Raw genomic sequence first — 27,187 nt, forward strand, 5'->3', positions numbered from 1 at the left:
TATAAATGTATGTGATGCTGTGTATGACAACTTATTTCAGTTTGAATGCAGCGTTTGTGAAAAGGATATTTATGTAATGCATTCAGTTCTTTAAACCAGGGGTGTCCAACTCATTTTGCCCGTGGGCCGCATTCGGTCTTCACCGCGTCCGAAGGGACGCATTAAAAATGTATTATTTTCTTGCAAAAAAATTGTCCACTGTTCAAAAATATTTGAATTTGTCGCTGTCTAGCTTTCGTTTCAATTACTGTTATGTACATCCATTATCATTTCTACACAGTTTTGATTTGGTTTTAGACTTTTTCAAAAAACTATTTTCCCCCACCCAAAACAAACTCAAACTACCCGTGGGTCGGATTGAATGGGCTCGCTAATGTCGTGTAAACAGCTGTGTCGGGGACAGGGTGAACCCCATGATGCAATCCTGACCCAATCAAACTATGCCTGTGGTTAGAGGTGGTTGGTGAGTGTGTTGGATGTTGGACAACAGTTCATAAATACATCCCAAATGATACTATGTGAAGATGAATGCTATGGATACAATGCATTTACTGCACCAATGCATTTTAGAAAAGAAAGAAATCAAGTAGCTGTAGTACTGTATTCCTAGTATGACATGCAATGATATGCAATAATCTATTCCAGACAGTAGCTACAGGTGTAGGGTCTTAATTGAATCACCCTGTTGCAGGATAACTTTCCTGCTATGCAGGACATTTAAAGCATGTAGTGTATTTGAGGTTTATAAAGACTTCGGAAGTTTGTCATTTCCACTTTGAAATGTCAGATTAGATTTTCCCTTATGATGTGAAATGTCAATTTAATTATAATCCGCATAATAATTCACATTTCCTGTTGCCGCAGGATTATTTCCTCAAATGAAGATCCTACAGCTGTATAGACATGACTGTCCATCATCAAACATTATAGTTCAAATGATCACCAGAGGCATACTATTAAGTACATTATAGGCCTAATCAGAGTTTGGAAAATCAAACATTATTTTCCAACTCAATTTTGCTAAAAGGATTTGATTATTAAACTTTTGCTATTAAGGTGGTTTATATTTGAGTAATGTTTGTAGACTGTGGTAGGCCTACTGTATAGTCATTTACTATTTAAGATATTTTTTAGGCTTGTGTCTGATACATGTATTGTTAAGTACGTTAATATAACCATTTAGAAATAAAATGACTTTCAACTAGCTAACTAACTAACTAGCTCTTTCTATTTTTTTGCTATTTTGTAACTAGGTTGGCAATGGCAACAAACACATTGAAATGCTGACAGCATAACCTACTGTGAAAGACCGATGCCATGTTGTGCTTTTTGTCTAGACAGAGGGGTTTCCTCCACTGAAGTAGGCTATATGTGATCGGTTGCCTCACAATGTACCATGTTCAGGTTTCCTCATACTAGAAGTAACATAGTAAATGGGACACTTAAATTAGGGAAAGGGGGATACAGTTGTACAACTGAATGTGTCTTCCGTATTTAACCCAATCTCTGAATCAGAGAGGTGCGGGGGCCTTAATCGACATCCACGTCTTCAGCGCCCGGGGAACAGTGGGTAAACTGCCTTACTCGGGCAGAACAACAGATTTTGCCATTGTCGGCTCTGGGATTCGATCCAGCAACCTTTTGGTTACTGGCCCAACGCTCTAACCACTAGGCTAAAAGTATGATATGTTACATTTGGTATGGTTACATAAGATTGAAGGTTACTAAAGGCAACAATAAAAGGAAGGTATATTGGTGGGTGTATAATGCAAATGTCTAGCAATCCAAAGGTTGTGTATTCAAATCTCATCACAGACAATTGTAGCATTTTAGCAACTTTGCAACTACTTACTACTTTGCAACGACTTTGCCCTTTAACCTAACTCCTAACCTTAACCCTTAGCCTAGCTAATGTTAGCATTTGCCATCTAGCTAATTTTAGTGACAACAAATTGGAATTTGTAACATATCACACATATTTCAAATGTGTAAAATATTGGCCAAATTGCAATTCGTAACATATCATACGAATGGTAATTCGTAGCATATCATACGAAATGGATGATGGACACCCACACATAATGTAACATATCATAGTAATTTGAGTAACGGATTTTCGTTTACTATGTTACGTCTACCCCTGATTCCAGGTTGCAACCTTTCAGAGACGAAATGTCATGTAGTTTGAGCTACAGTTTGGCCAGCTAACCACTAGGCTTCGCTAATCTCATTCAGTGATGGCCAGTCGGACAAAGAGTCGCTTAGCCTAAGCCTACCCTGTACAATATTAAATCCATACCATTAAGTCTTTCTCAATCCATTTAGTTCCACTACAACAAATGAACAATGGTAAGGTAAGCAGACTCGGCCCATATGAATAAGGCGATATCACCGATAAGTCGTTTTTAGATTTGCCAAGTGGTGAAGGAGGGCTCGCTCTATGAAATTACTAAAGGCGCAAAATTGTGATTTATCGCCAACAAGTTTATTGCAATTGTAGTGATCACATGACCAATACGACGCGCGCCCCTCACTTGCGCTCAGCTACCCTCACTGGTTAGTTGCCCCCACGAGCAACGAGCATCAGACCGTTTTTAGACTGTTGATTGACGACCAGGCACGCACAAAAGCTCTCAGCAAGGGAGGAGTGGCGTAGGATAGCATTAATTTTTCTCACAGTAACAAAATGTCAGGTATTTTTTTGTGGTTTATAGATATTTCGCCTGGATTTAAACTGGAAAGGATAAGGTGAGCGGTAGGCTACGTAAGCGGGAGGCTATGTTATGTAGACATAACGGTTCTCGTTCATAAACCGATTATAGGGTTGACGATGCAATGCATGGAAATAATAGCCTAATAATAATGTAGATTTTCGAGAGTGAGTGAACAATTGAATTATGTCCATTTAGTATTATTTCTGTAGCTGTCATGTGCTCCAATTACATGGGGTAGAATGTCAGATGAACCAGTCAACGTCAGCCTTCAAACTACACAACATAGTTGAAAGGTGGACACGGTGATACGTAACTTCTTGCTCTTTTGGAACATGGACCAAAGAAGAGAATGAGAGGCCTACAATGTTTATTTTGTCGATGCTCTCGCTCACCTGGGCTGAGACAGGCGCCCGTTAACTCTCCGTACAGTTCACTGTCGTTTTAAAGTGCTGAGGGTATTCGCCAATGTTGGCCTGCTCTTTGACTGCAAATAACTCCAAACGGACAGGAACTGATTTGATGGTGTCGTAGATCACTAAAATGATTTGATAATAAACATTCATCAGCTACATTGAAGAAGACTTTGTCATCCCACCGCTGTGGTAGCCTGTGTGAAACACAAGACACCAGATGGCTAACAACGACTCGATGCAAGTAAGTTTTCCAAGTTAACATTGGACAGGGGTTTTCCTTGATTTAACATATTATGTTAGCCTGTGTTTGTCCTATTCGAAGAGATGCATGCATGTCATATTTGTAGACTATTTCTTCTAATTGGGGTGGTGGTGACGTCTTTGCACGACAGGGACTGATGGTGGACAGGTACTCTACTAGTACATCGGGCCAAAGTTAGACAGGTAGTAGCCCACTATAACCGACTGAGCCTGTCGTCCACACCCACACCATCACCTTGAAACGTTAGGTCTGTGTTTTCTGTCCCCCATGTTTGCAATGGTCTAACAGGGCATAATAATGGCAGGTGCTTATTGTGTGTGTTACCAAAGCAGTCTACACCCGCACAAATATGTCCGACAAAAGTAATGACGTATTGATGATGTGTAGACCAACAAATACTATACCTCACCGGCCATATGGAAGAGACCTGTATGGAGCATTAGAGGGCTATTTCTTGTGGTACATAGTTGTTCCACTCAGGTGAGTTACAGTGGAGGGTGTCAGAGTCAAGGACCTAATTAAACAGGTCATGTTACCTTATGCTGCTTACACAGGTGTCATCTCAGTTCAGGAAACTGCATAGGAGGGAATTGTTACAAATTAGAGGCCATGTTGAATTTAAGCCAGAACCCAACATATTAATATCTGTTTGCAGCAGCCTTGCAGGAAACCCCCCGAGTTTGGGTCAGACCAAAGTCAGTGGTCCAGTACAAAGCTCAAATAATAAGAAATAAAACGACACATTCTATTTTAAGTTAGTGTATTACATATAATCGACTTTCAGTGTACAGATGTGGTCAAATATACATGTTTACACAGGCAGCCCAATTCTGATATTTTTCCACAAATTGTTCTTTTGACCAATCACATCAGATCTTTTCATATCACCTCATTTTCAGACCTGATCTGATTGGTCAAACTACTACTTAATGACCAAAAGATCAAAATTGGGCTGCCTGTGTAGATGCAGCCTTTTTTCTTCTAAAATAAGTTGAAATAGAAAAAACTTTAGAGATACCTTCCTGCAGTTTCAGAGATGTTGCCATGGGGCGCAGAGAAAATGTTGCAGTTTTAAAGCAAGTTTGCATGCATTTTTTACATTTTGCCATGGAGAGGAGAGAACATTTGGCAATTTTCTAACACATTTCCTGCAATTCTACTAATTTGCCTTGGGGCGGAGGGAAGAATTTGCAGTTTTACAGCTCATTTCTTGATATTCAATTGTTTTTTGCAATAGGGTGGAAGGACATTTTTTGCAATTTTAAAGCTAATATCCTGCAATTCTGCAAATTTTTCATGACTTATACCATGTTGATATGATATCTGAGTGAGAGTGACTAATAAAATCAATGGGGTCCCCCAGGAGGTCAGGGCCCCTGGGCACGTGCCCTTTGAGCCTGGTCTATAATTTGACTATGATTACTACAAGTTTAGATAGCTGGCTATACATGGGCTAATTGAGTGACCGTCAGTGATTGACATAACAAGAGAAACTACTGATGCACCACAACATTTCTAAATTGCACCATGTGAATTCTACTATTCTACTATTCTAACTCTCAACAATAAGTGACTGAGTTCTTAAAAAAAAAAAAAATTGGGTCGGGGCCCCCTATCGACTGGAGGCCCTAAGCGACCACTTATGTTGCTTATGCCCATGGCGGGCCAGTGTAACATCATGTAAAGTATGACCTACTGAACACTGGGTCAGCAAGTAGCCTAAGCCTATATCACTAGGTGTCAGTGTCAGTGTCAGGTAAGCATCCGGTATCAAGGACACATGTAGGCTACAGTAAGTTCCTTCCAGTGGTGCCACTGTCAGATTTATTCCCCGAGGAATTTTCGTTTGTTTTCGTTTGTCAATCATTTGTTTTAAATGTACTCAATAAAATGGCATGTACATAATAATGCTTATGACTGTAAAATTGGGGGTGGCCTCTTGACTGACGTAAGTTAGTGTTTCCATGAAAGAGAAGGTTTCCTGATTCCTGGAAAGCTAGCACTGTGACTGTGGGCAACACACATCAGAGGAGGGTAACAGGGCCTAAATGTTCGTTGTTCATGTTTTGTATTCTCTTGTTCTACCTCTAGGCCTAGGTTCTTCACTCTTCTTTTTCAGTTATGTTTTGCTCGTTTTGCAATGAGAGAGAAAATATTGCTTTGGATGGAAAAGATACAACATAATAATAGGCCTTGCAGGACATTCATATCTTTCAGGGATCTTTACTACCCTTTCATCTTATTTGAAAACACCCAGTGCACACAAGCATTTCAATGGGGTTTAATGTATCCAGAAAACAATCCCCAATTTCTGTTTTTACACTGGTCAATAATATTTTTTTCAATTGACTGATTTCCTTGTATGAACTGTAACTCAGTAAAATCTTTCAAATTGTTGAATGTTGCATTCAATCTTTTGAAAGATTTTACTGAGTTACAGTTCATACAAGGAAATCAGTCAATTGAAAAAAATGCATTAGGCCCTAATCTATGGATTTCACATGACTGGGAATACAGATATGCATCTGTTGGTCACAGATACCTTAAAAAAAGTAGGGGCGTGGATCAGAAAACCAGTCAGTATCTGGTGTGACCACCATTTGCCTCATGCAGCGTGACACATTTCATTGGCATTGAGTTGATCAGGCTGTTGATTGTGGCCTGTGGAATGTTGTCCCACTCCTCTTCAATACCTGTGGGAAGTGGCTGGATATTGTTGGGAACTGGAAAACGCTGTTGCAAACATGCTCAATGGGTGACATGTCTGGTGAGTATGCAGGCCATAGAAGAACTGTGACATTTTAAGCTTTCGGGAATTGTGTACAGATCCTTGCGACATGAGGTGATTGCGGCAGATGAATGGCACAACAATGAGCCTCTGGATCTTGTCACGGTGTGTCTGTGCATTCAAATTGCCATCGATAAAATGCAATTGTGTTCATTGTCCGTAGCGTATGCCTGCCCATACCATAACCCCACTGCCACCATGGGGAACTCAGTTCACAACGTTGAAATCAGCAAACCGCTCGCCCGCACAACGTCATGTCTGCCATCTGCCCGGTACAGTTGAAACCGGGATTCATCTGTGAAGAGCACACTTCTCCAGCATGCCAGTGGCCATAAAAAGATGACAATTTGCCCGTGTTACGACGCTGAACTGCAATCAGGTCAAGACCCTGGTGAGGACGACAAGTACCCAGATGAGCTTCCCTGAGATGTTTTCTGACAGTTTGTGCAGAAATTCTTCGGTTGTGCAAACGCACAGTTTCATCAGCTGTCCTGGTGGCTGGTCTCAGACGATCCCGCAGGTGAAGAAGCCGGATGTGGAGGTCCTGGGCTGGCGCGGTTACACGTGGTCTACGGTTGTGAGGCAGGTTGAATGTACTGCCAAATTATCTAAAACAACATTGGAGGCGGCATATGGTAGAGAAATGAACATTAAATTCTCTGGCAACAGCTCTAGTGGACATTCCTGCAGTCGACATGCCAATTGCATGCACTGTCAAAACTGGAGACATCTGTGGTATTGTGTTGTGTGACAAAACTGCACATTTGTAATGATCATGCTGTTTAATTAGCTTCTTGATATGTTGAACCTGTCAGATGGATGGATTATCTTGGTGAAGGAGAAATGCTCACTAACCGGGACGTTAACAAATTAGTGCACAACATTCGAGGGAAATCAGCTTTTTGTGCGTATGGAACATTTCTGGGATCTTTTATTTCAGCTCATGAAACATGGGACCAACACTTCACATGTTGCATTTATATTTATGTTCAGTGTAGATTTTAGCATGGAGAAGAATGTTATCTCCAGGAGCAGTAGATTGGCTACACATAGATACTGAGAGATTGCTGATTGAGATCAAGCAGGCACGTTGGCAATGATAGACGCCCCTGTCGGAGCAGACCTATACTCTGCAGAGTGATTGGGCTTGATTGTTCTATTTCCCCTCAATACCTCAACAAGGCTTTTACTGGAGGGCAGAATGTTTTTTTTGGAAGGGATGGGGGTCTCAAATGAGCAGAGCTACAGCACATTACTCAGTCCTTATAAGACCTCTCCCTTTCTTTCAGTCCATAAGACTGATCTCACTCTTTCTCTTTCCCTCAGTTTCCCCCTCTCACACATTATCCATATTATCCAGTGCATATAGTAGGGCTTAGTCCATCAGGGTGTATTGGTCTCTCTCTCTCTCTCTCTCTCTCTCTCTCTCTCTCTCTCTCTCTCTCTCTCCCCCACTTAGTCATCCTCCGTCTCTCTCTCTCTCCCTCTCTCTCTCTCTCTCTCTCTCTCTCTCTCTCTCTCTCTCTCCCACACTTAGTCGTCCTCCGTCTCTCTCTCTCTCTCTCTCTCTCTCTCTCTCTCTCTCTCTCTCTCTCTCTCTCTCTCTCTCCCCCACTTAGTCGTCCTCCGTCTCTTTCTCTCTCTCATGTATTGATTTGATGTTTGTTTATTTGCTTGCTCCCTGCTCCCCAGACAGCTTCACTGAGTGTAAAGCAGGAATCCCCCTGAGTATTTGGGTCTTGTGCATTGATAACACACCGCCCTTATAAACTTACATTGCAGCCCTCCTCTCATGCATTTTTTATATATTTTGGTTTTCTGCTGTCCTTATCAATGCTCAAGAAGATCTCTGTGAGTGGTTGCAGCCAGCCGGTCATTATGTATGTTCAATGATTCTCTGCCTTTTTTTTGCTTTTTGCCAAATGGCTTTTTATTGATCGCGCAGGAGACTGGAAACATTTCCTCTGTCAGTACATTTCTTTAATGGCATCAAAGACGTCCTCCACACTCAGGCCGACTAAGCCCCAGACACCTGTTGCACTGTATATTAAAAAGAGAAAGAAACACTATAGTTCTTCTTTAGACGGGCTCCTCATCACGCAAACAAAAACTGTTTTGTCTCCAGCTGTCATTGCTGATAGCTCCATTGATAATAGGATTAGGAGACCCTGGACATTTCTGTCCTGACCCACTCCCATGGTGGCATTACACCCAAAACCCACCCTCACCCCCAGTCCCAGCCCTTCACTCCAGGATTAAACTGGCTCAGTGGAAATATATCCTATCCTCCCTTAGACCTGGCTGCACTCTGCCCAGCTGTAGAGATGGAGTGCACAATTTTTTTCTGAATCAAAATCGGGCTTAGGTGGTGGGCGTGGTCAATGGCGCGATCTCCGACTGAACATTTTATAGGTTCTCTTGACTGCAGAGACATCATTTTGCCATGGAGTGGAGAGCCATTTTTACCAGTTTAAAGCTAGTTTCCTGCATTTCTTTACATTTTGCCATGGCTTATGCCGTATTCTTATGCTATCTGAGTGACTCAAACATTATAACAAAATCAATGGGGGCCCAATGCCATGACATTTTAGGAAATTTATATTCCAACTGTCTAGTTTTTCATTTTGATTATTGTTACTTCTCAAAGATGATCTTATTTAAGATATATAGGTCCATTATCTTTTTTACAGGCCCAGCCAAGCAGAATTCATTTTTCCCCACAAAAGGGCTTTATTACAGACAAAAATACTCTTCAGTTTCATCAGCTATTCAGGTGGCTGGTCTCAGACGAACCCGCAGGTGAAGAAGCCGGATGTGCAGGTCCTGGGCTGGCGTGGCTACACTTTGTCAGCGGTTGTGAGGACGGTTGGACGTACTGCCAAATTCTTTAAAACGACATTGGAGGCAGCTTATGGTAGAGAATTAAACATTAAATTCTCTGGCAACCTCTCTGGTGGACATTCCTACAGTCAGCATGCCAATTGCATGCTCCCTCAAAACTTCAGACATCTGTGGCATTGTGTGACAAAACTTCACATTTGTGAGTGGCCTTTTATTGTCCCTAGCCCAAGGTGCACCTGTGTAAAAATCATGCTATTAAATCAGCTTCTTGATATGTCACATCTGTCAGGTGGATAGATTATCTTGGCAAATGAGAAATGCTCATTAACGGGGATGTTAACAAATTTGTGCACAGAATTTGAGAGAAATAAGCTTTGTGTGCGTGCGTATGGAACATTTCTGGGATCTTTTATTTCAGCTCATGAAACATAGGACCAACACTTTACATGTTGCATTTATATTTATGTTCAGTATATATATACTTTGACTGTTTGGACTTAGGCGGCCCGTAAAAAAACCCTGGAGTGGTTATGTTAAGCTAGTATACATGATCCCAACCCATGTCCCCATGGGCATGTCACAAAGCCAAACCTACCTTGCCTATCCAGTCAGTCTTAACAAGAGCTGTTCCTTTGTCAGTCCAGCTATAGTTCTGCTCTGTTCTGCCATGCTGGCTAAATGCCCACTGGCTTGCCTCACAGGATTAGTTATGTTTACTGCCAACCCACCCTGATCATGGATGGATCATGAAAGACTGTCCTCCACGGTGACATGGGGCAGCCAGACCTGTTGTTTGTGACTATACTGCTCAGTGCAGTTGTGATGGATGTTGTGTAAATTATTGTGAGTGACGTTTTGAGGCCTGGGGTCTCATGGGCTTGTGGTGGTGTTATAGGATTGAGGAATTTTTATATTTTTTACTTCACCTTTATTTAACCAGATAGGCTAGTTGAGAACAAGTTCTCATTTACAACTGCGACCTGGCCAAGATAAAGCAAAGCAGTTCGACACATACAACAAACATACAGTCATGTGGAATGTGTTACAACAAAGAAATGCCTGAAACAATGTTATGTGGGGGCACCATATTTTACTCCAATTGGCCAAGCATAAGCACCATTTTAGAGTGAGTAGGAAATGAGGTTGCTGATTGGAGTCGTGAAGGAGACAATGTTTTATCTCTGTATAAATGGGTAGTAATCAGTGTCTTTGTAATCACAGCCAGAGGCAGCATTCTGACTGACTGACTGACTGACTGACTGGCCCAGCTGTGGTGCTGAAATCGCAAACGGATAGCTTTCATAATTCAGTAATACTTTATTTTAGTAAATACAAGGTCAAAAATATTGCTTTTTGACTTACCTTGGAAGTTTTCCATGGGTCAAGGGGCACTACCAACCTACAAAAATGCTTCCATTATTTGGGTACAGCTGCCACAGGCTGTTAGAGATCAACCCCAAATAATGTCGCTAAAGGACTTTGTTTGAATTTAGTTGATTTTGACATTCAATGCTTAAAGATGGAATCTGCAGTAGGGGGAAACAGCGCCCCTGGCTGCCCCACCACCGTTGTTATTGATTTTGTTTGCGAACTGAGGAGAGTTACCCAGCATGGTAAAAAATGCAGTACATATTGTGCTCTTCTGGAAAAACAGTTTGCAGGAACGTCTTTGTTGTTGTAATATCGCAAACTGAGGTGGATGCTTCACTATTAAGGATTCCAGCTTTAAGTGGAATCTATGCTGAGCAGCATTGTTTTGGTGTGCTCTTTAGCTGGGAGGGAGGCACCATTTTGAGGTGTGAAGGTGAGACATTCCCCAGTGCTGTGACCACTGGGACCTGTGAGCAAGTCAGTCTGTTCTAGAAAGATAAGAGCAAGGCCAGGCATTGCCCATGCAGTGACCTGATTGTGGTTACCTAGGGTAATTGTGATGAGGTAGCCTCCCAGTGAGGTCATGTGATAGCGTCTGCTCTGTGGGAATGGTGTAGGGTGTAAGAGGAGCACAGACGCGGTGCTTGATGGGTGCAGCGACGGCCCTGCCATCCCAACAGTGGGCTGTCTGTTCTGTCTGCCCAGGGGCCATTAATGTGAGCCGAGGAAAAACGTCTATTATCAGTCTCGGTCTAAAAGTAGAGAGAGAGACGTGACCTGGCTGTAAAACAACAGAAGAGCACAAGACCAACTGTACCTCTCATAATTCTCTTAAAACACAGACTTTCAGACTGAGTCAGGTAGAAATGGTGAGGATCAAACAGCAGTCCTTTTCACATGCCTTGAAACATGGTGCTTAGAATAAGTCACTGCCTGGAGAGACAGAGAGAGAGAGAGAGAGAGAGAAAATGGAGAGAGAGGAAATACATGACAGATGGAGGCTGTTAAATGACTGTTTGGTTGTGAGTTAGAGTCCTAATTGAGCTGATGTTGCAACGTCATCTTGATAATTGCTGTGATTTCCCATCGATGGTAAGGCAGTTGTAACCACCCTCCAGCTCTCCTTCCTGCTGCTCCTGTGGGGTCTCAACCACACTATAGCTCTGTATAGGTCGGTTTACTCCTTCACTTATTTTAGCTCCTTAATTGTACCCCACCCTGCATTAATCACGCTAGGGGAACTTAGGGTATTTGGAAGTGGTGTTCCTGTTCCCACTGTTGACTAGGCATCCGTCTTAGTGTACTGTGAGTAAGGAATGATGCACTTTGCTCTACTTGACTGTTTTATCGTTTGAACACACAACAGTACTGTGCTCATTAGTCAGTTGGGAACATTAGTCAACAACATACAGCCACACATATTGGTGCTGTCTTTGCCTTCCTGTTTGCGGACGCCTGCCGTTATCGTCAACAGAACTAAAGATGGATAATCATCAGCTTTATAGGACGTGCTCTTATCCCCTCTGCCATAATCATTTTTAATCTGCTCTCAGTTTCTATTAAAATCTGTTTCCAATTCATTCTTTTTTCAGAGCTTTCGGTGCAGTGTGCAGCGTCTTTCCCTGACCCCTCTAGGTGAGGGAGCTGTAGCATTAAGCACCTATAAAGCATGTCAGTGAAGCCCTTATCGGTGGAGTCAGGAGCCAGGCAGAGAGACAGGGAGATGAGGACAGAGGGCTGGATATAGAGAGAACCAATACTGTTGCTGCTCAGACCTTAGACCAACAAAGTGTTCAAAGAAAATTTGCCACAACACAAAAATCTAAGTAGATCTTAGCGCTGCATTGCTTCTCTCTCTCTCTCTCTCTCTCTCTCTCTCTCTCTCTCTCTCTCTCTCTCTCTCTCTCTCTCTAACAAACACACAAACATAGATTTTGAGTTATTTCCGTGGTATTCGGGCGCAGTCACAGGCAGACGCCCTGAGTGGGGCATTAGTCACGGCTGAGCTGTGGCAGATTTGAATCGGTCTGCTGGAAAATCACTCCCTTCCCTGTTTTTTTTCATGCACCACTGTCCTGAGGCTGTGTTTGTGGAGTGGAGTTCACAGTCTAACACAGCATGGTTCTCAGTCAGTCATTCAGACCTCCTTTCTCTCTCTCTCTCTCTCTTCCTTTCTCTTTCTCTCACTCTCTCTCTCTCTCTCTCTCTCTCTCTCTCTCTCTCTCTCTCGCTCGCTTGCTCTCTCTCTCGCTCTCTCTCTCTCTTTCTCTCTCTCTCTCTCTCTCCCTCTCTCCATCTCTCTCTCCCTACCCCCCACTGGGCCTTAGTGAGTGGGAGGATGTAGCTATCGACCCTGGACAGGCTCGCTGCGGAAATCCCCACGCCAGACCATCTGAGTCAGAGCCAGGAGTCACACAGCTTGGAGCCCCAATTTCCCTGGAGTCAAAGCATAGAGACATACACAACCCCATGGGCCAGGAGTTTGTCTCTCGCTCTCTGTCTCTGTGTCTCTCGCTCTCTGTCTTTGTCTCTGTGTCTCTCTGTCTCTGTGTCTCTTGCTTCCTGTCTCTGTCTCTGTGTCTCTCGCTCTGTCTCTGTGTCTCTCACTCTCTGTCTATGTCTCTGTGTCTCTTGCTTCCTGTCTCTGTCTCTGTGTCTCTCGCTCTCTGTCTCTGTGTCTCTCACTCTCTGTCTCTGTGTCTCTCACTCTCTGTCTATGTCTCTGTGTCTCTCACTCTCTGTCTCTGTCTCTCTTGCTTCCTGTCTCTGTCTCTATGTCTCTCGCTCTCTGTCTCTGTGTCTCTCACTCTCTGTTTATGTCTCTGTGTCTCTTGCTTCCTGTCTCTGTCTCTGTGTCGCTTGCTCTCTGTCTCTGTGTCTCTCACTCTCTGTCTATGTCTCTGTGTCTCTCACTCTATGTCTCTGTCGCTCTTGCTTCCTGTCTCTGTCTCTATGTCTCTCGCTCTCTGTCTCTGTGTCTCTCACTCTCTGTTTATGTCTCTGTGTCTCTTGCTCTCTGTCTCTGTCTCTGTGTCTCTCACTCTCTGTCTCTGTCTCTCACTCTCTGTCTCTGTCTCTGTGTCTCTCACTCTCTGTCTCTGTCTCTGTGTATCTCACTCTCTGTCTCTGTCGCTCTTGCTTCCTGTCTCTGTCTCTATGTCTCTCACTCTCTGTCTCTGTGTCTCTCACTCTCTGTCTCTGTGTCTCTCACTCTCTGTCTCTGTCTCTGTGTCTCTCGCTCTCTGTGTCCCTCGCTCTCTGTCTCTGTGTCTCTCACCATGTTCTAAGCTGCTGACTAGATACGATCAAAGGAATGGCATCAGTTAACATGGCTGTGAATCTATTGTCCCATAAAGCACCTCAGTAATTCTCCCTCTGCTCTGTGTCACGACCATATTCAGGATGACTGTTGTAGGTCACCAACTGTGTTTGCAATGTGCTGCTTTGTGCAGGTGGGTTCAGTAGAGCATTGATAACAAAGTAGTCTACTTTAATAAATGATTCCCTGGTAACGTCAGAATTCTCCATCCACTGCTCTACATGAGTGGGACACAGAGAGACACATTTGTACTTCCCTTTGGATGTTGTTTGGAAATGCAGTCTTCAACACTCTGAGGCCTGAACAGAGAGACTGATTGTGGTGGTTCTCACAATGGACAGAGTCAGCAACACAAACACATTTGCATTTATTGAAGTCTCTTGAGAAGATGGACCCCTCCACAATGCTGCTTTTCATGGGGATAGACTCTTCCCCAGCTGTGGACCGGGCACTCCTGGCATACACACACACACACAGTCTTGTACAACTAACCTTGTGGGGACACAAAATTCAATCCCATTCAAAATCCTATTTTTCCCTAACCTCTAACTCTTACTCTAACCTTAACCCTAACCTTAACCCCAAAACCTAACCTTAACCATAACTTTAAACCTAACCCTAGCTCTTAACCCTAAACCTAATTGTAACCCTAACACTAATTGTAACCTCAACACTAAACCCCATAGAAATAGCATTTGACCTAGTGGGGACTAACAAAATGTCCCCAGTTGGTTAGCTTTTTGTTTGTTTACTATACTTGTGGGGACTTCTGGTCCCCATAAGTATAGTTAAACATGCCCACACGCACACACACATCATCTCCCGCCATACTTACAGGTTAAAGTTGACTATTTATTGACTTTATTGAGTTTGGACATCCTCTATTATACAGTATTTTATATTTGCTGATTTGGAGGCTTAATTATACAATCTAATCTAAACCTTCCAATCAAATCAACTCAAATGTTATTAGTCACATGTGCCGAATACAACAGGTTACAGTGAAATGCTTACTTACCTACTTACCTACTTACCTAACCAACAATGCAGTAAAAAAATAGAAATACGGATAAGAATAAGAAATAAAAGAGCAGTAGTAAAATAACAATAGCGAGACTATATACAGGGGGTCCTGGTACGGTAATGTGCGGGGGCACTGGTTAGTTGAGGTAATATGTACATGTAGGTAGAGTTATTAAAGTGACTATGCATAGATGACAACAACAGAGAGTAGCAGAGGTGTAAAAGAGGGGGGCAATGCAAATAGTCTGGATAGACATTTGATTTGATGTTCAGGAGTCTTATGGCTTGGGGCTAGAAGCTGTTTAGAAGCCTCTTGGACCTAGACTTAGCGCTCCGGTACCGCTTGCCATGCAGTAGCAAAGAGAACAGTCTATGACTAGGGTGGCTGGAGTCTTGGATAATTTCTTAGGGCAACTTTCCACTGGTATATGGTATTGTAGGATTAGGAGGCCACTGGGCCACGCCCTTTCATAAATACAGTGCACTAGCATAGCCTTTCTGTACACTACAGCAATGACACCCCTCTAACTGTTTTGTACAGTCTGTGCTCCAACTCCGCCACTGGGAGCGTTGATTCTCCACCCTCAGCCTCACTACTCTCTACATTTCCACTGACATGGACTTCCATGCTGTTGTATTCACAACTCTTCAGTTGGTGTGTATATTCATTATCTGAGTGGTAGCTCTCTCAATGTGATGTGTTTGTCTGCTGTGAACAGTGGTTAAGCAGCGCATCAAGGGGAAGAGGGAGTGAGTGGTAATTAGAATTCACTGTTGCTCCCCACCAGGCCCTCTTAACCCAAATCCCAGCCACTGCATGCCTGCTGCCTGCTGAATGGGGCTGTGTGGAGATGAGAGGATGTGAGGGGAATTCAGACAACCTCACATACAGTGCCTTGCGAAAGTATTCGGCCCCCTTGAACTTTGCGACCTTTTGCCACATTTCATGCTTCAAACATAAAGATATAAAACTGTATTTTTTTGTGAAGAATCAACAAGAAGTGGGACACAATCATGAAGTGGAACGACATTTATTGGATATTTCAAACTTTTTTAACAAATCAAAAACTGAAAAATTGGGCGTGCAAAATTATTCAGCCCCCTTAAGTTAATACTTTGTAGCGCCACCTTTTGTTGCGATTACAGCTGTAAGTCGCTTGGGGTATGTCTCTATCAGTTTTGCACATCGAGAGACTGAATTTTTTCCCCATTCCTCCTTGCAAAACAGCTCGAGCTCAGTGAGGTTGGATGGAGAGCATTTGTGAACAGCAGTTTTCAGTTCTTTCCACAGATTCTCGATTGGATTCAGGTCTGGACTTTGACTTGGCCATTCTAACACCTGGATATGTTTATTTTTGAACCATTCCATTGTAGATTTTGCTTTATGTTTTGGATCATTGTCTTGTTGGAAGACAAATCTCCGTCCCAGTCTCAGGTCTTTTGCAGACTCCATCAGGTTTTCTTCCAGAATGGTCCTGTATTTGTCTCCATCCATCTTCCCATCAATTTTAACCATCTTCCCTGTCCCTGCTGAAGAAAAGCAGGCCCAAACCATGATGCTGCCACCACCATGTTTGACAGTGGGGATGGTGTGTTCAGCTGTGTTGCTTTTACGCCAAACATTATGTTTTGCATTGTTGCCAAAAAGTTCAATTTTGGTTTCATCTGACCAGAGCACCTTCTTCCACATGTTTGGTGTGTCTCCCAGGTGGCTTGTGGCAAACTTTAACCGACACTTTTTATGGATATCTTTAAGAAATGGCTTTCTTCTTGCCACTCTTCCATAAAGGCCAGATTTGTGCAATATACAACTGATTGTTGTCCTATGGACAGAGTCTCCCACCTCAGCTGTAGATCTCTGCAGTTCATCCAGAGTGATCATGGGCCTCTTGGCTGCATCTCTGATCAGTCTTCTCCTTGTATGAGCTGAAAGTTTAGAGGGACGGCCAGGTCTTGGTAGATTTGCAGTGGTCTGATACTCCTTCCATTTCAATATTATCGCTTGCACAGTGCTCCTTGGGATGTTTAAAGCTTGGGAAATCTTTTTGTATCCAAATCCGGCTTTAAACTTCTTTACAACAGTATCTCGGACCTGCCTGGTGTGTTCCTTGTTCTTCATGATGCTCTCTGCGCTTTTAACGGACCTCTGAGACTATCACAGTGCAGGTGCATTTATACGGAGACTTGATTACACACAGGTGGATTGTATTTATCATCATTAGTCATTTAGGTCAACATTGGATCATTCAGAGATCCTCACTGAACTTCTGGAGAGAGTTTGCTGCACTGAAAGTAAAGGGGCTGAATAATTTTGCACGCCCAATTTTTCAGTTTTTGATTTGTTAAAAAAGTTTGAAATATCCAATAAATGTCGTTCCACTTCATGATTGTGTCCCACTTGTTGTTGATTCTTCACAAAAAAATACAGTTTTATATCTTTATGTTTGAAGCCTGAAATGTGGCAAAAGGTCGCAAAGTTCAAGGGGGCCGAATACTTTTGCAAGGCACTGTATCTCTCCCGTTTCCCTGGAACTTTTCTCTCTCTCTCTCTCTCTCTCTCTCTCTCTCTCTCCCTCTCCCTCATTCTGTCACTGTCTGGGTCTCTAGATGACGCTCCCTCATTCTGTCTCTGTCTGGGTCTCTAGATGACGATCCCATATTCTGTCACTGTCTGGGTCTCTATATGACACTCCCTCATTCTGTCTCTGTCTGGGTCTCTAGATGACGCTCCCTCATTCTGTCACTGTCTGGGTCTCTAGATGACGCTCCCTCATTCTGTCACTGTCTGGGTCTCTAGACATTCTGTCACTGTCTGTGTCTCTAGATGACGCTCCCTCATTCTGTCACTGTCTGGGTCTCTAGATGACGCTCCCTTATTCTGTCACTGTCTGGGTCTCTAGATGACGCTCTCTCATTCTGTCACTGTTTGGGTCTCTAGATGACGCTCCCTCATTCTGTCACTGTCTGGGTCTCTAGACATTCTGTCACTGTCTGGGTCTCTAGATGACGCTCCCTCATTCTGTCTCTGTCTGGGTCTCTAGATGACGCTCCCTCATTCTGTCTCTGTCTGGGTCTCTAGATGACGCTTCCTCATTCTGTCACTGTCTGGGTCTCTAGATGACGCTCCCTCATTCTGTCACTGTCTGGGTTTTTAGATGACGCTCCCTCATTCTGTCACTGTCTGGGTCTCTAGACATTCTGTCACTGTCTGGGTCTCTAGATGACGCTCCCTCATTCCGTCACTGTCTGGGTCTCTAGATGACGCTCCCTCATTCTGTCACTGTCTGGGTCTCTGGATGACGCTCCCTCATTCTGTGCCTGTCTGGGTCTCTAGATGACACTCCCTCATTCTGTCTCTGTCTGGGTCTCTAGATGACGCTCTCTCATTCTGTCACTGTCTGGGTCTCTAGATGACGCTCCCTCATTCTGTCACTGTCTGGGTCTCTAGATGACGCTCCCTCATTCTGTCACTGTCTGGGTCTCTAGATATTCTGTCACTGTCTGGGTCTCTAGATGACGCTCCCTCATTCTGTCTCTGTCTGGGTCTCTAGATGACGCTCCCTCATTCTGCTCTAGATGACGCTCCCTCATTCTGTCTCTGTCTGGGTCTCTAGATGACGCTCCCTCATTCTGACACTGTCTGGGTCTCTAGACATTCTGTCACTGTCTGTGTCTCTAGATGACGCTCCCTCATTCTGTCACTGTCTGGGTCTCTAGATGACGCTCCCTCATCCTGTCACTGTCTGGGTCTCTAGATGACGCTCTCTCATTCTGTCACTGTTTGGGTCTCTAGATGACGCTCCCTCATTCTGTCTCTGTCTGGGTCTCTAGATGACGCTCCCTCATTCTGCTCTAGATGACGCTCCCTCATTCTGTCTCTGTCTGGGTCTCTAGATGACGCTCCCTCATTCTGTCTCTGTCTGGGTCTCTAGATGACGATCCCACATTCTGTCACTGTCTGGGTCTCTAGATGACACTCCCTCATTCTGTCTCTGTCTGGGTCTCTAGATGACGCTCGCTCATTCTGTCTCTGTCTGGGTCTCTAGATGACGATCCCACATTCTGTCACTGTCTGGGTCTCTAGACGACGCTCCCTCATTCTGTCTCTGTCTGGGTCTCTAGATGACGCTTCCTCATTCTGTCACTGTCTGGGTCCCTAGATGACGCTCCCTCATTCTGTCTCTGTCTGGGTCTCTAGATGACGCTCCCTCATTCTGTCTCTGTCTGGGTCTCTAGATGACGCTCCCTCATTCTGTCTCTGTCTGGGTCTCTAGATGACGCTCCGTCATTCTGCTCTAGATGACGCTCCCTCATTCTGTCTCTGTCTGGGTCTCTAGATGACGCTCCCTCATTCTGTCTCTGTCTGGGTCTCTAGATGACGATCCCACATTCTGTCACTGTCTGGGTCTCTAGATGACACTCCCTCATTCTGTCTCTGTCTGGGTCTCTAGATGACGCTCCCTCATTCTGTCTCTGTCTGGGTCTCTAGATGACGATCCCACATTCTGTCACTGTCTGGGTCTCTAGACGACGCTCCCTCATTCTGTCTCTGTCTGGGTCTCTAGATGACGCTCCCTCATTCTGTCTCTGTCTGGGTCTCTAGATGACGCTTCCTCATTCTGTCACTGTCTGGGTCCCTAGATGACGCTCCCTCATTCTGTCTCTGTCTGGGTCTCTAGATGACGCTCCCTCAGTCTGTCTCTGTATGGGTCTCTAGATGACGCTCCCTCATTCTGTCTCTGTCTGGGTCTCTAGATGACGCTCCCTCATTCTGTCTCTGTCTGGGTCTCTAGATGACGCTCCCTCATTCTGTCTCTGTCTGGGTCTCTAGATGACGCTCCCTCATTCTGTCTCTGTCTGTGTCTCTAGATGACGCTCCCTCATTCTGTCTCTGTCTGGGTCTCTAGATGACACTCCCTCATTATGTCTCTGTCTGGGTCTCTAGATGACACTCCCTCATTCTGTCTCTGTCTTGGTCTCTAGACATTCTGTCTCTGTCTGGGTCTCTAGATGACGCTCCCTCATTCTGTCTCTGTCTGGGTCTCTAGATGACGATCCCACATTCTGTCACTGTCTGGGTCTCTAGATGACGCTCCCTCATTCTGTCACTGTCTGGGTCTCTAGATGACGCTCCCTCATTCTGTCACTGTCTGGGTCTCTAGACATTCTGTCACTGTCTGTGTCTCTAGATGACGCTCCCTCATTCTGTCACTGTCTGGGTCTCTAGATGACGCTCCCTCATTCTGTCACTGTCTGGGTCTCTAGATGACGCTCTCTCATTCTGTCACTGTTTGGGTCTCTAGATGACGCTCCCTCATTCTGTCTCTGTCTGGGTCTCTAGATGACGCTCCCTCATTCTGTCTCTGTCTGGGTCTCTAGATGACGATCCCACATTCTGTCACTGTCTGGGTCTCTAGATGACACTCCCTCATTCTGTCTCTGTCTGGGTCTCTAGATGACGCTCCCTCATTCTGTCTCTGTCTGGGTCTCTAGATGACGATCCCACATTCTGTCACTGTCTGGGTCTCTAGACGACGCTCCCTCATTCTGTCTCTGTCTGGGTCTCTAGATGACGCTCCCTCATTCTGTCTCTGTCTGGGTCTCTAGATGACGCTCTCTCATTCTGTCACTGTCTGGGTCTCTAGATGACGCTCCCTCATTCTGTCACTGTCTGGGTCTCTAGATGACGCTCCCTCATTCTGTCACTGTCTGGGTCTCTAGATATTCTGTCACTGTTTGGGTCTCTAGATAACGCTCCCTCATTCTGTCTCTGTCTGGGTCTCTAGATGACGCTCCCTCATTCTGCTCTAGATGACGCTCCCTCATTCTGTCTCTGTCTGGGTCTCTAGATGACGCTCCCTCATTCTGTCTCTGTCTGGGTCTCTAGATGACGATCCCACATTCTGTCACTGTCTGGGTCTCTAGATGACACTCCCTCATTCTGTCTCTGTCTGGGTCTCTAGAGAACGCTCCCTCAGTCTGTCTCTGTATGGGTCTCTAGATGACGCTCCCTCATTCTGTCTCTGTCTGGGTCTCTAGATGACGCTCCCTCATTCTGTCTCTGTCTGGGTCTCTAGATGACGCTCCCTCATTCTGTCTCTGTCTGGGTCTCTAGATGACGCTCCCTCAGTCTGTCTCTGTATGGGTCTCTAGATGACGCTCCCTCATTCTGTCTCTGTCTGGGTCTCTAGATGACGCTCCCTCATTCTGTCTCTGTCTGGGTCTCTAGATGACGCTCCCTCATTCTGTCTCTGTCTGGGTCTCTAGATGACGCTCCCTCATTCTGTCTCTGTCTGTGTCTCTAGATGACGCTCCCTCATTCTGTCTCTGTCTGGGTCTCTAGATGACACTCCCTCATTCTGTCTCTGTCTGGGTCTCTAGATGACACTCCCTCATTCTGTCTCTGTCTTGGTCTCTAGACATTCTGTCTCTGTCTGGGTCTCTAGATGACGCTCCCTCATTCTGTCTCTGTCTGGGTCTCTAGATGACGATCCCACATTCTGTCACTGTCTGGGTCTCTAGATGACGCTCCCTCATTCTGTCACTGTCTGGGTCTCTAGATGACGCTCCCTCATTCTGTCACTGTCTGGGTCTCTAGACATTCTGTCACTGTCTGTGTCTCTAGATGACGCTCCCTCATTCTGTCACTGTCTGGGTCTCTAGATGACGCTCCCTCATTCTGTCACTGTCTGGGTCTCTAGATGACGCTCTCTCATTCTGTCACTGTTTGGGTCTCTAGATGACGCTCCCTCATTCTGTCTCTGTCTGGGTCTCTAGATGACGCTCCCTCATTCTGCTCTAGATGACGCTCCCTCATTCTGTCTCTGTCTGGGTCTCTAGATGACGCTCCCTCATTCTGTCTCTGTCTGGGTCTCTAGATGACGATCCCACATTCTGTCACTGTCTGGGTCTCTAGATGACACTCCCTCATTATGTCTCTGTCTGGGTCTCTAGATGACGCTCCCTCATTCTGTCTCTGTCTGGGTCTCTAGATGACGATCCCACATTCTGTCACTGTCTGGGTCTCTAGACGACGCTCCCTCATTCTGTCTCTGTCTGGGTCTCTAGATGACGCTCCCTCAGTCTGTCTCTGTATGGGTCTCTAGATGACGCTCCCTCATTCTGTCTCTGTCTGGGTCCCTAGATGACGCTCCCTCATTCTGTCTCTGTCTGGGTCTCTAGATGACGCTCCCTCATTCTGTCTCTGTCTGGGTCTCTAGATGACGCTCCCTCATTCTGTCTCTGTCTGTGTCTCTAGATGACGCTCCCTCATTCTGTCTCTGTCTGGGTCTCTAGATGACACTCCCTCATTCTGTCTCTGTCTGGGTCTCTAGATGACACTCCCTCATTCTGTCTCTGTCTTGGTCTCTAGACATTCTGTCTCTGTCTGGGTCTCTAGATGACGCTCCCTCATTCTGTCTCTGTCTGGGTCTCTAGATGACGATCCCACATTCTGTCACTGTCTGGGTCTCTAGATGACGCTCCCTCATTCTGTCACTGTCTGGGTCTCTAGATGACGCTCCCTCATTCTGTCACTGTCTGGGTCTCTAGACATTCTGTCACTGTCTGTGTCTCTAGATGACGCTCCCTCATTCTGTCACTGTCTGGGTCTCTAGATGACGCTCCCTCATTCTGTCACTGTCTGGGTCTCTAGATGACGCTCTCTCATTCTGTCACTGTTTGGGTCTCTAGATGACGCTCCCTCATTCTGTCTCTGTCTGGGTCTCTAGATGACGCTCCCTCATTCTGTCTCTGTCTGGGTCTCTAGATGACGATCCCACATTCTGTCACTGTCTGGGTCTCTAGATGACACTCCCTCATTCTGTCTCTGTCTGGGTCTCTAGATGACGCTCCCTCATTCTGTCTCTGTCTGGGTCTCTAGATGACGATCCCACATTCTGTCACTGTCTGGGTCTCTAGACGACGCTCCCTCATTCTGTCTCTGTCTGGGTCTCTAGATGACGCTCCCTCATTCTGTCTCTGTCTGGGTCTCTAGATGACGCTCTCTCATTCTGTCACTGTCTGGGTCTCTAGATGACGCTCCCTCATTCTGTCACTGTCTGGGTCTCTAGATGACGCTCCCTCATTCTGTCACTGTCTGGGTCTCTAGATATTCTGTCACTGTTTGGGTCTCTAGATAACGCTCCCTCATTCTGTCTCTGTCTGGGTCTCTAGATGACGCTCCCTCATTCTGCTCTAGATGACGCTCCCTCATTCTGTCTCTGTCTGGGTCTCTAGATGACGCTCCCTCATTCTCTCTCTGTCTGGGTCTCTAGATGACGCTCCCTCATTCTGTCTCTGTCTGGGTCTCTAGAGAACGCTCCCTCAGTCTGTCTCTGTATGGGTCTCTAGATGACGCTCCCTCATTCTGTCTCTGTCTGGGTCTCTAGATGACGCTCCCTCATTCTGTCTCTGTCTGGGTCTCTAGATGACGCTCCCTCATTCTGTCTCTGTCTGGGTCTCTAGATGACGCTCCCTCAGTCTGTCTCTGTATGGGTCTCTAGATGACGCTCCCTCATTCTGTCTCTGTCTGGGTCTCTAGATGACGCTCCCTCATTCTGTCTCTGTCTGGGTCTCTAGATGACGCTCCCTCATTCTGTCTCTGTCTGGGTCTCTAGATGACGCTCCCTCATTCTGTCTCTGTCTGTGTCTCTAGATGACGCTCCCTCATTCTGTCTCTGTCTGGGTCTCTAGATGACACTCCCTCATTCTGTCTCTGTCTGGGTCTCTAGATGACACTCCCTCATTCTGTCTCTGTCTTGGTCTCTAGACATTCTGTCTCTGTCTGGGTCTCTAGATGACGCTCCCTCATTCTGTCTCTGTCTGGGTCTCTAGATGACGATCCCACATTCTGTCACTGTCTGGGTCTCTAGATGACGCTCCCTCATTCTGTCACTGTCTGGGTCTCTAGATGACGCTCCCTCATTCTGTCACTGTCTGGGTCTCTAGACATTCTGTCACTGTCTGTGTCTCTAGATGACGCTCCCTCATTCTGTCACTGTCTGGGTCTCTAGATGACGCTCCCTCATTCTGTCACTGTCTGGGTCTCTAGATGACGCTCTCTCATTCTGTCACTGTTTGGGTCTCTAGATGACGCTCCCTCATTCTGTCTCTGTCTGGGTCTCTAGATGACGCTCCCTCATTCTGCTCTAGATGACGCTCCCTCATTCTGTCTCTGTCTGGGTCTCTAGATGACGCTCCCTCATTCTGTCTCTGTCTGGGTCTCTAGATGACGATCCCACATTCTGTCACTGTCTGGGTCTCTAGATGACACTCCCTCATTATGTCTCTGTCTGGGTCTCTAGATGACTCTCCCTCATTCTGTCTCTGTCTGGGTCTCTAGATTACACTCCCTCATTCTGTCTCTGTCTGGGTCTCTAGACATTCTGTCTCTGTCTGGGTCTCTAGATGACGCTCCCTCATTCTGTCTCTGTCTGGGTCTCTAGATGACGATCCCACATTCTGTCACTGTCTGGGTCTCTAGATCACACTCCCTCATTCTGTCTCTGTCTGGGTCTCTTGATGACGCTCCCTCATTCTGTCTCTGTCTGGGTCTCTAGATGACGATCCCACATTCTGTCACTGTCTGGGTCTCTAGACGACGCTCCCTCATTCTGTCTCTGTCTGGGTCTCTAGATGACGCTTCCTCATTCTGTCACTGTCTGGGTCCCTAGATGACGCTCCCTCATTCTGTCTCTGTCTGGGTCTCTAGATGACGCTCCCTCAGTCTGTCTCTGTATGGGTCTCTAGATGACGCTCCCTCATTCTGTCACTGTCTGGGTCTCTAGATGACGCTCCCTCATTCTGTCTCTGTCTGGGTCTCTAGATGACGCTCCCTCATTCTGTCTCTGTCTGGGTCTCTAGATGACGCTCCCTCATTCTGTCTCTGTCTGTGTCTCTAGATGACGCTCCCTCACTCTGTCTCTGTCTGGGTCTCTAGATGACACTCCCTCATTCTGTCTCTGTCTGGGTCTCTAGATGACACTCCCTCATTCTGTCTCTGTCTTGGTCTCTAGACATTCTGTCTCTGTCTGGGTCTCTAGATGACGCTCCCTCATTCTGTCTCTGTCTGGGACTCTAGATGACGATCCCACATTCTGTCTCTGTCTGGGTCTCTAGATGACGCTCCCTCATTCTGTCTCTGTCTGGGTCTCTAGATGACGGTCCCTCATTCTGTCTCTGTCTGGGTCTCTAGATGACGCTCCCTCATTCTGTCACTGTCTGGGTCCCTAGATGACGCTCCCTCATTCTGTCTCTGTCTGGGTCTCTAGATGACGCTCCCTCAGTCTGTCTCTGTCTGGGTCTCTAGATGACGCTCCCTCATTCTGTCTCTGTCTGGGTCTCTAGATGACGCTCCCTCATTCTGTCTCTGTCTGGGTCTCTAGATGACGCTCCCTCATTCTGTCTCTGTCTGGGTCTCTAGATGACGCTCCCTCATTCTGTCTCTGTCTGGGTCTCTAGATGACGCTCCCTCATTCTGTCTCTGTCTGGGTCTATAGATGACACTCCCTCATTCTGTCTCTGTCTGGGTCTCTAGATGACGCTCCCTCATTCCGTCACTGTCTGGGTCTCTAGATGACGCTCCCTCATTCTGTCACTGTCTGGGTCTCTAGATGACGCTCCCTCATTCTGTTACTGTCTGGGTCTCTAGACATTCTGTCACTGTCTGGGTCTCTAGATGACGCTCCCTCATTCCGTCACTGTCTGGGTCTCTAGATGACGCTCCCTCATTCTGTCTCTGTCTGGGTCTCTAGATGACGCTCCCTCATTCTGTCTCTGTCTGCGTCTCTAGATGACGCTCCCTCATTCTGTCTCTGTCTGGGTCTCTAGATGAGGCTCCCTCATTCTGTCTCTGTCTGGGTCTTTAGACATTCTGTCTCTGTCTGGGTCTCTAGATGACGCTCCCTCATTCTGTCTCTGTCTGGGTCTCTAGATGACGATCACACATTCTGTCACTGTCTGGGTCTCTAGATGACGCTCCCTCATTCTGTCTCTGTCTGGGTCTCTAGATGACGCTCCCTCATTCTGTCTCTGTCTGGGTCTCTAGATGACGGTCCCTCATTCTGTCTCTGTCTGGGTCTCTAGATGACGCTCCCTCATTCTGTCTCTGTCTGGGTCTCTAGATGAGGCTCCCTCATTCTGTCTCTGTCTGGGTCTCTAGACATTCTGTCTCTGTCTGGGTCTCTAGATGACGCTCCCTCATTCTGTCTCTGTCTGGGACTCTAGATGACGATCCCACATTCTGTCTCTGTCTGGGTCTCTAGATGACGCTCCCTCATTCTGTCTCTGTCTGGGTCTCTAGATGACGGTCCCTCATTCTGTCTCTGTCTGGGTCTCTAGATGACGCTCCCTCATTCTGTCACTGTCTGGGTCCCTAGATGACGCTCCCTCATTCTGTCTCTGTCTGGGTCTCTAGATGACGCTCCCTCAGTCTGTCTCTGTCTGGGTCTCTAGATGACGCTCCCTCATTCTGTCTCTGTCTGGGTCTCTAGATGACGCTCCCTCATTCTGTCTCTGTCTGGGTCTCTAGATGACGCTCCCTCATTCTGTCTCTGTCTGGGTCTCTAGATGACGCTCCCTCATTCTGTCTCTGTCTGGGTCTCTAGATGACGCTCCCTCATTCTGTCTCTGTCTGGGTCTCTAGATGACACTCCCTCATTCTGTCTCTGTCTGGGTCTCTAGATGACGCTCCCTCATTCCGTCACTGTCTGGGTCTCTAGATGACACTCCCTCATTCTGTCTCTGTCTGGGTCTCTAGATGATGGTCCCTCATTCTGTCTCTGTCTGGGTCTCTAGATGACGCTCCCTCATTCTGTCTCTGTCTGGGTCTCTAGATGACGCTCTCTCATTCTGTCTCTGTCTGGGTCTCTAGATGACGCTCCCTCATTCTGTCTCTGTCTGGGTCTCTAGATGACGCTCCCTCATTCTGTCACTGTCTGGGTCTCTAGATGACAGTGCAAAGGGAGAACACACTATTAGACATAATACCTCACTGATATAACTTTGGCAACAAAATCACTTGTGATTACACAACAGAGTGTAGTCACTAGCCATGAAATTGATGGATAATAGTGATATTGAGAGTTCTGTCCTGTTTTAAACACTCGTTCTCTCCTCACCTTTACTTTCTCGCTATCTCTTTCGCTTCGTTTTTTAGGAACTTGTGGTGATGTTCATGAGTGCCGATGTTCTCTGCTGACCCCAGAGGTCATTTTTTCTCATCCTCTGACACTTATAGCACAACACCATGTTCGTTCTCTCTCCCCCAGGGGCAATCACTATGACCCTTGTGGCACACCTCTCTGTGCTTTTTACAGCTTTCTCTAGGAAGACCTTGATGGGTCATCTACAGGTCACTGTCTGTCACCTGTCTGAACATCCACTCCCACACAGTGGCTTCACATTGCCTCTGGTTTAATCCATGACCCCAACTCCAAAACATGTCATCGCCATCCT

At 45.9% G+C, this 27,187-nt stretch overlaps 1 protein-coding gene across 1 annotated transcript in view; it reads left to right on the forward strand.

Moving 5' to 3' along the window:
- Positions 1 to 2,585: 2,585 nt before the first annotated feature.
- The window catches only part of LOC139364890 (serine/threonine-protein kinase N1-like), a 47,874-nt gene continuing 23,272 nt past the window's right edge, over positions 2,586 to 27,187 (forward strand). The window contains exon 1 of the mRNA XM_071102091.1: positions 2,586 to 3,368. Within this exon, the coding sequence (XP_070958192.1) occupies positions 3,345 to 3,368 (24 nt within the window). The 5' untranslated portion in view covers positions 2,586 to 3,344. The remainder of the gene's footprint in view (positions 3,369 to 27,187) is intronic.

The sequence above is a fragment of the Oncorhynchus clarkii genome, chromosome 13 (genome assembly GCF_045791955.1).
Source record: "Oncorhynchus clarkii lewisi isolate Uvic-CL-2024 chromosome 13, UVic_Ocla_1.0, whole genome shotgun sequence".
In the NCBI taxonomy this organism is placed as follows: Eukaryota; Metazoa; Chordata; class Actinopteri; order Salmoniformes; family Salmonidae; genus Oncorhynchus; species Oncorhynchus clarkii.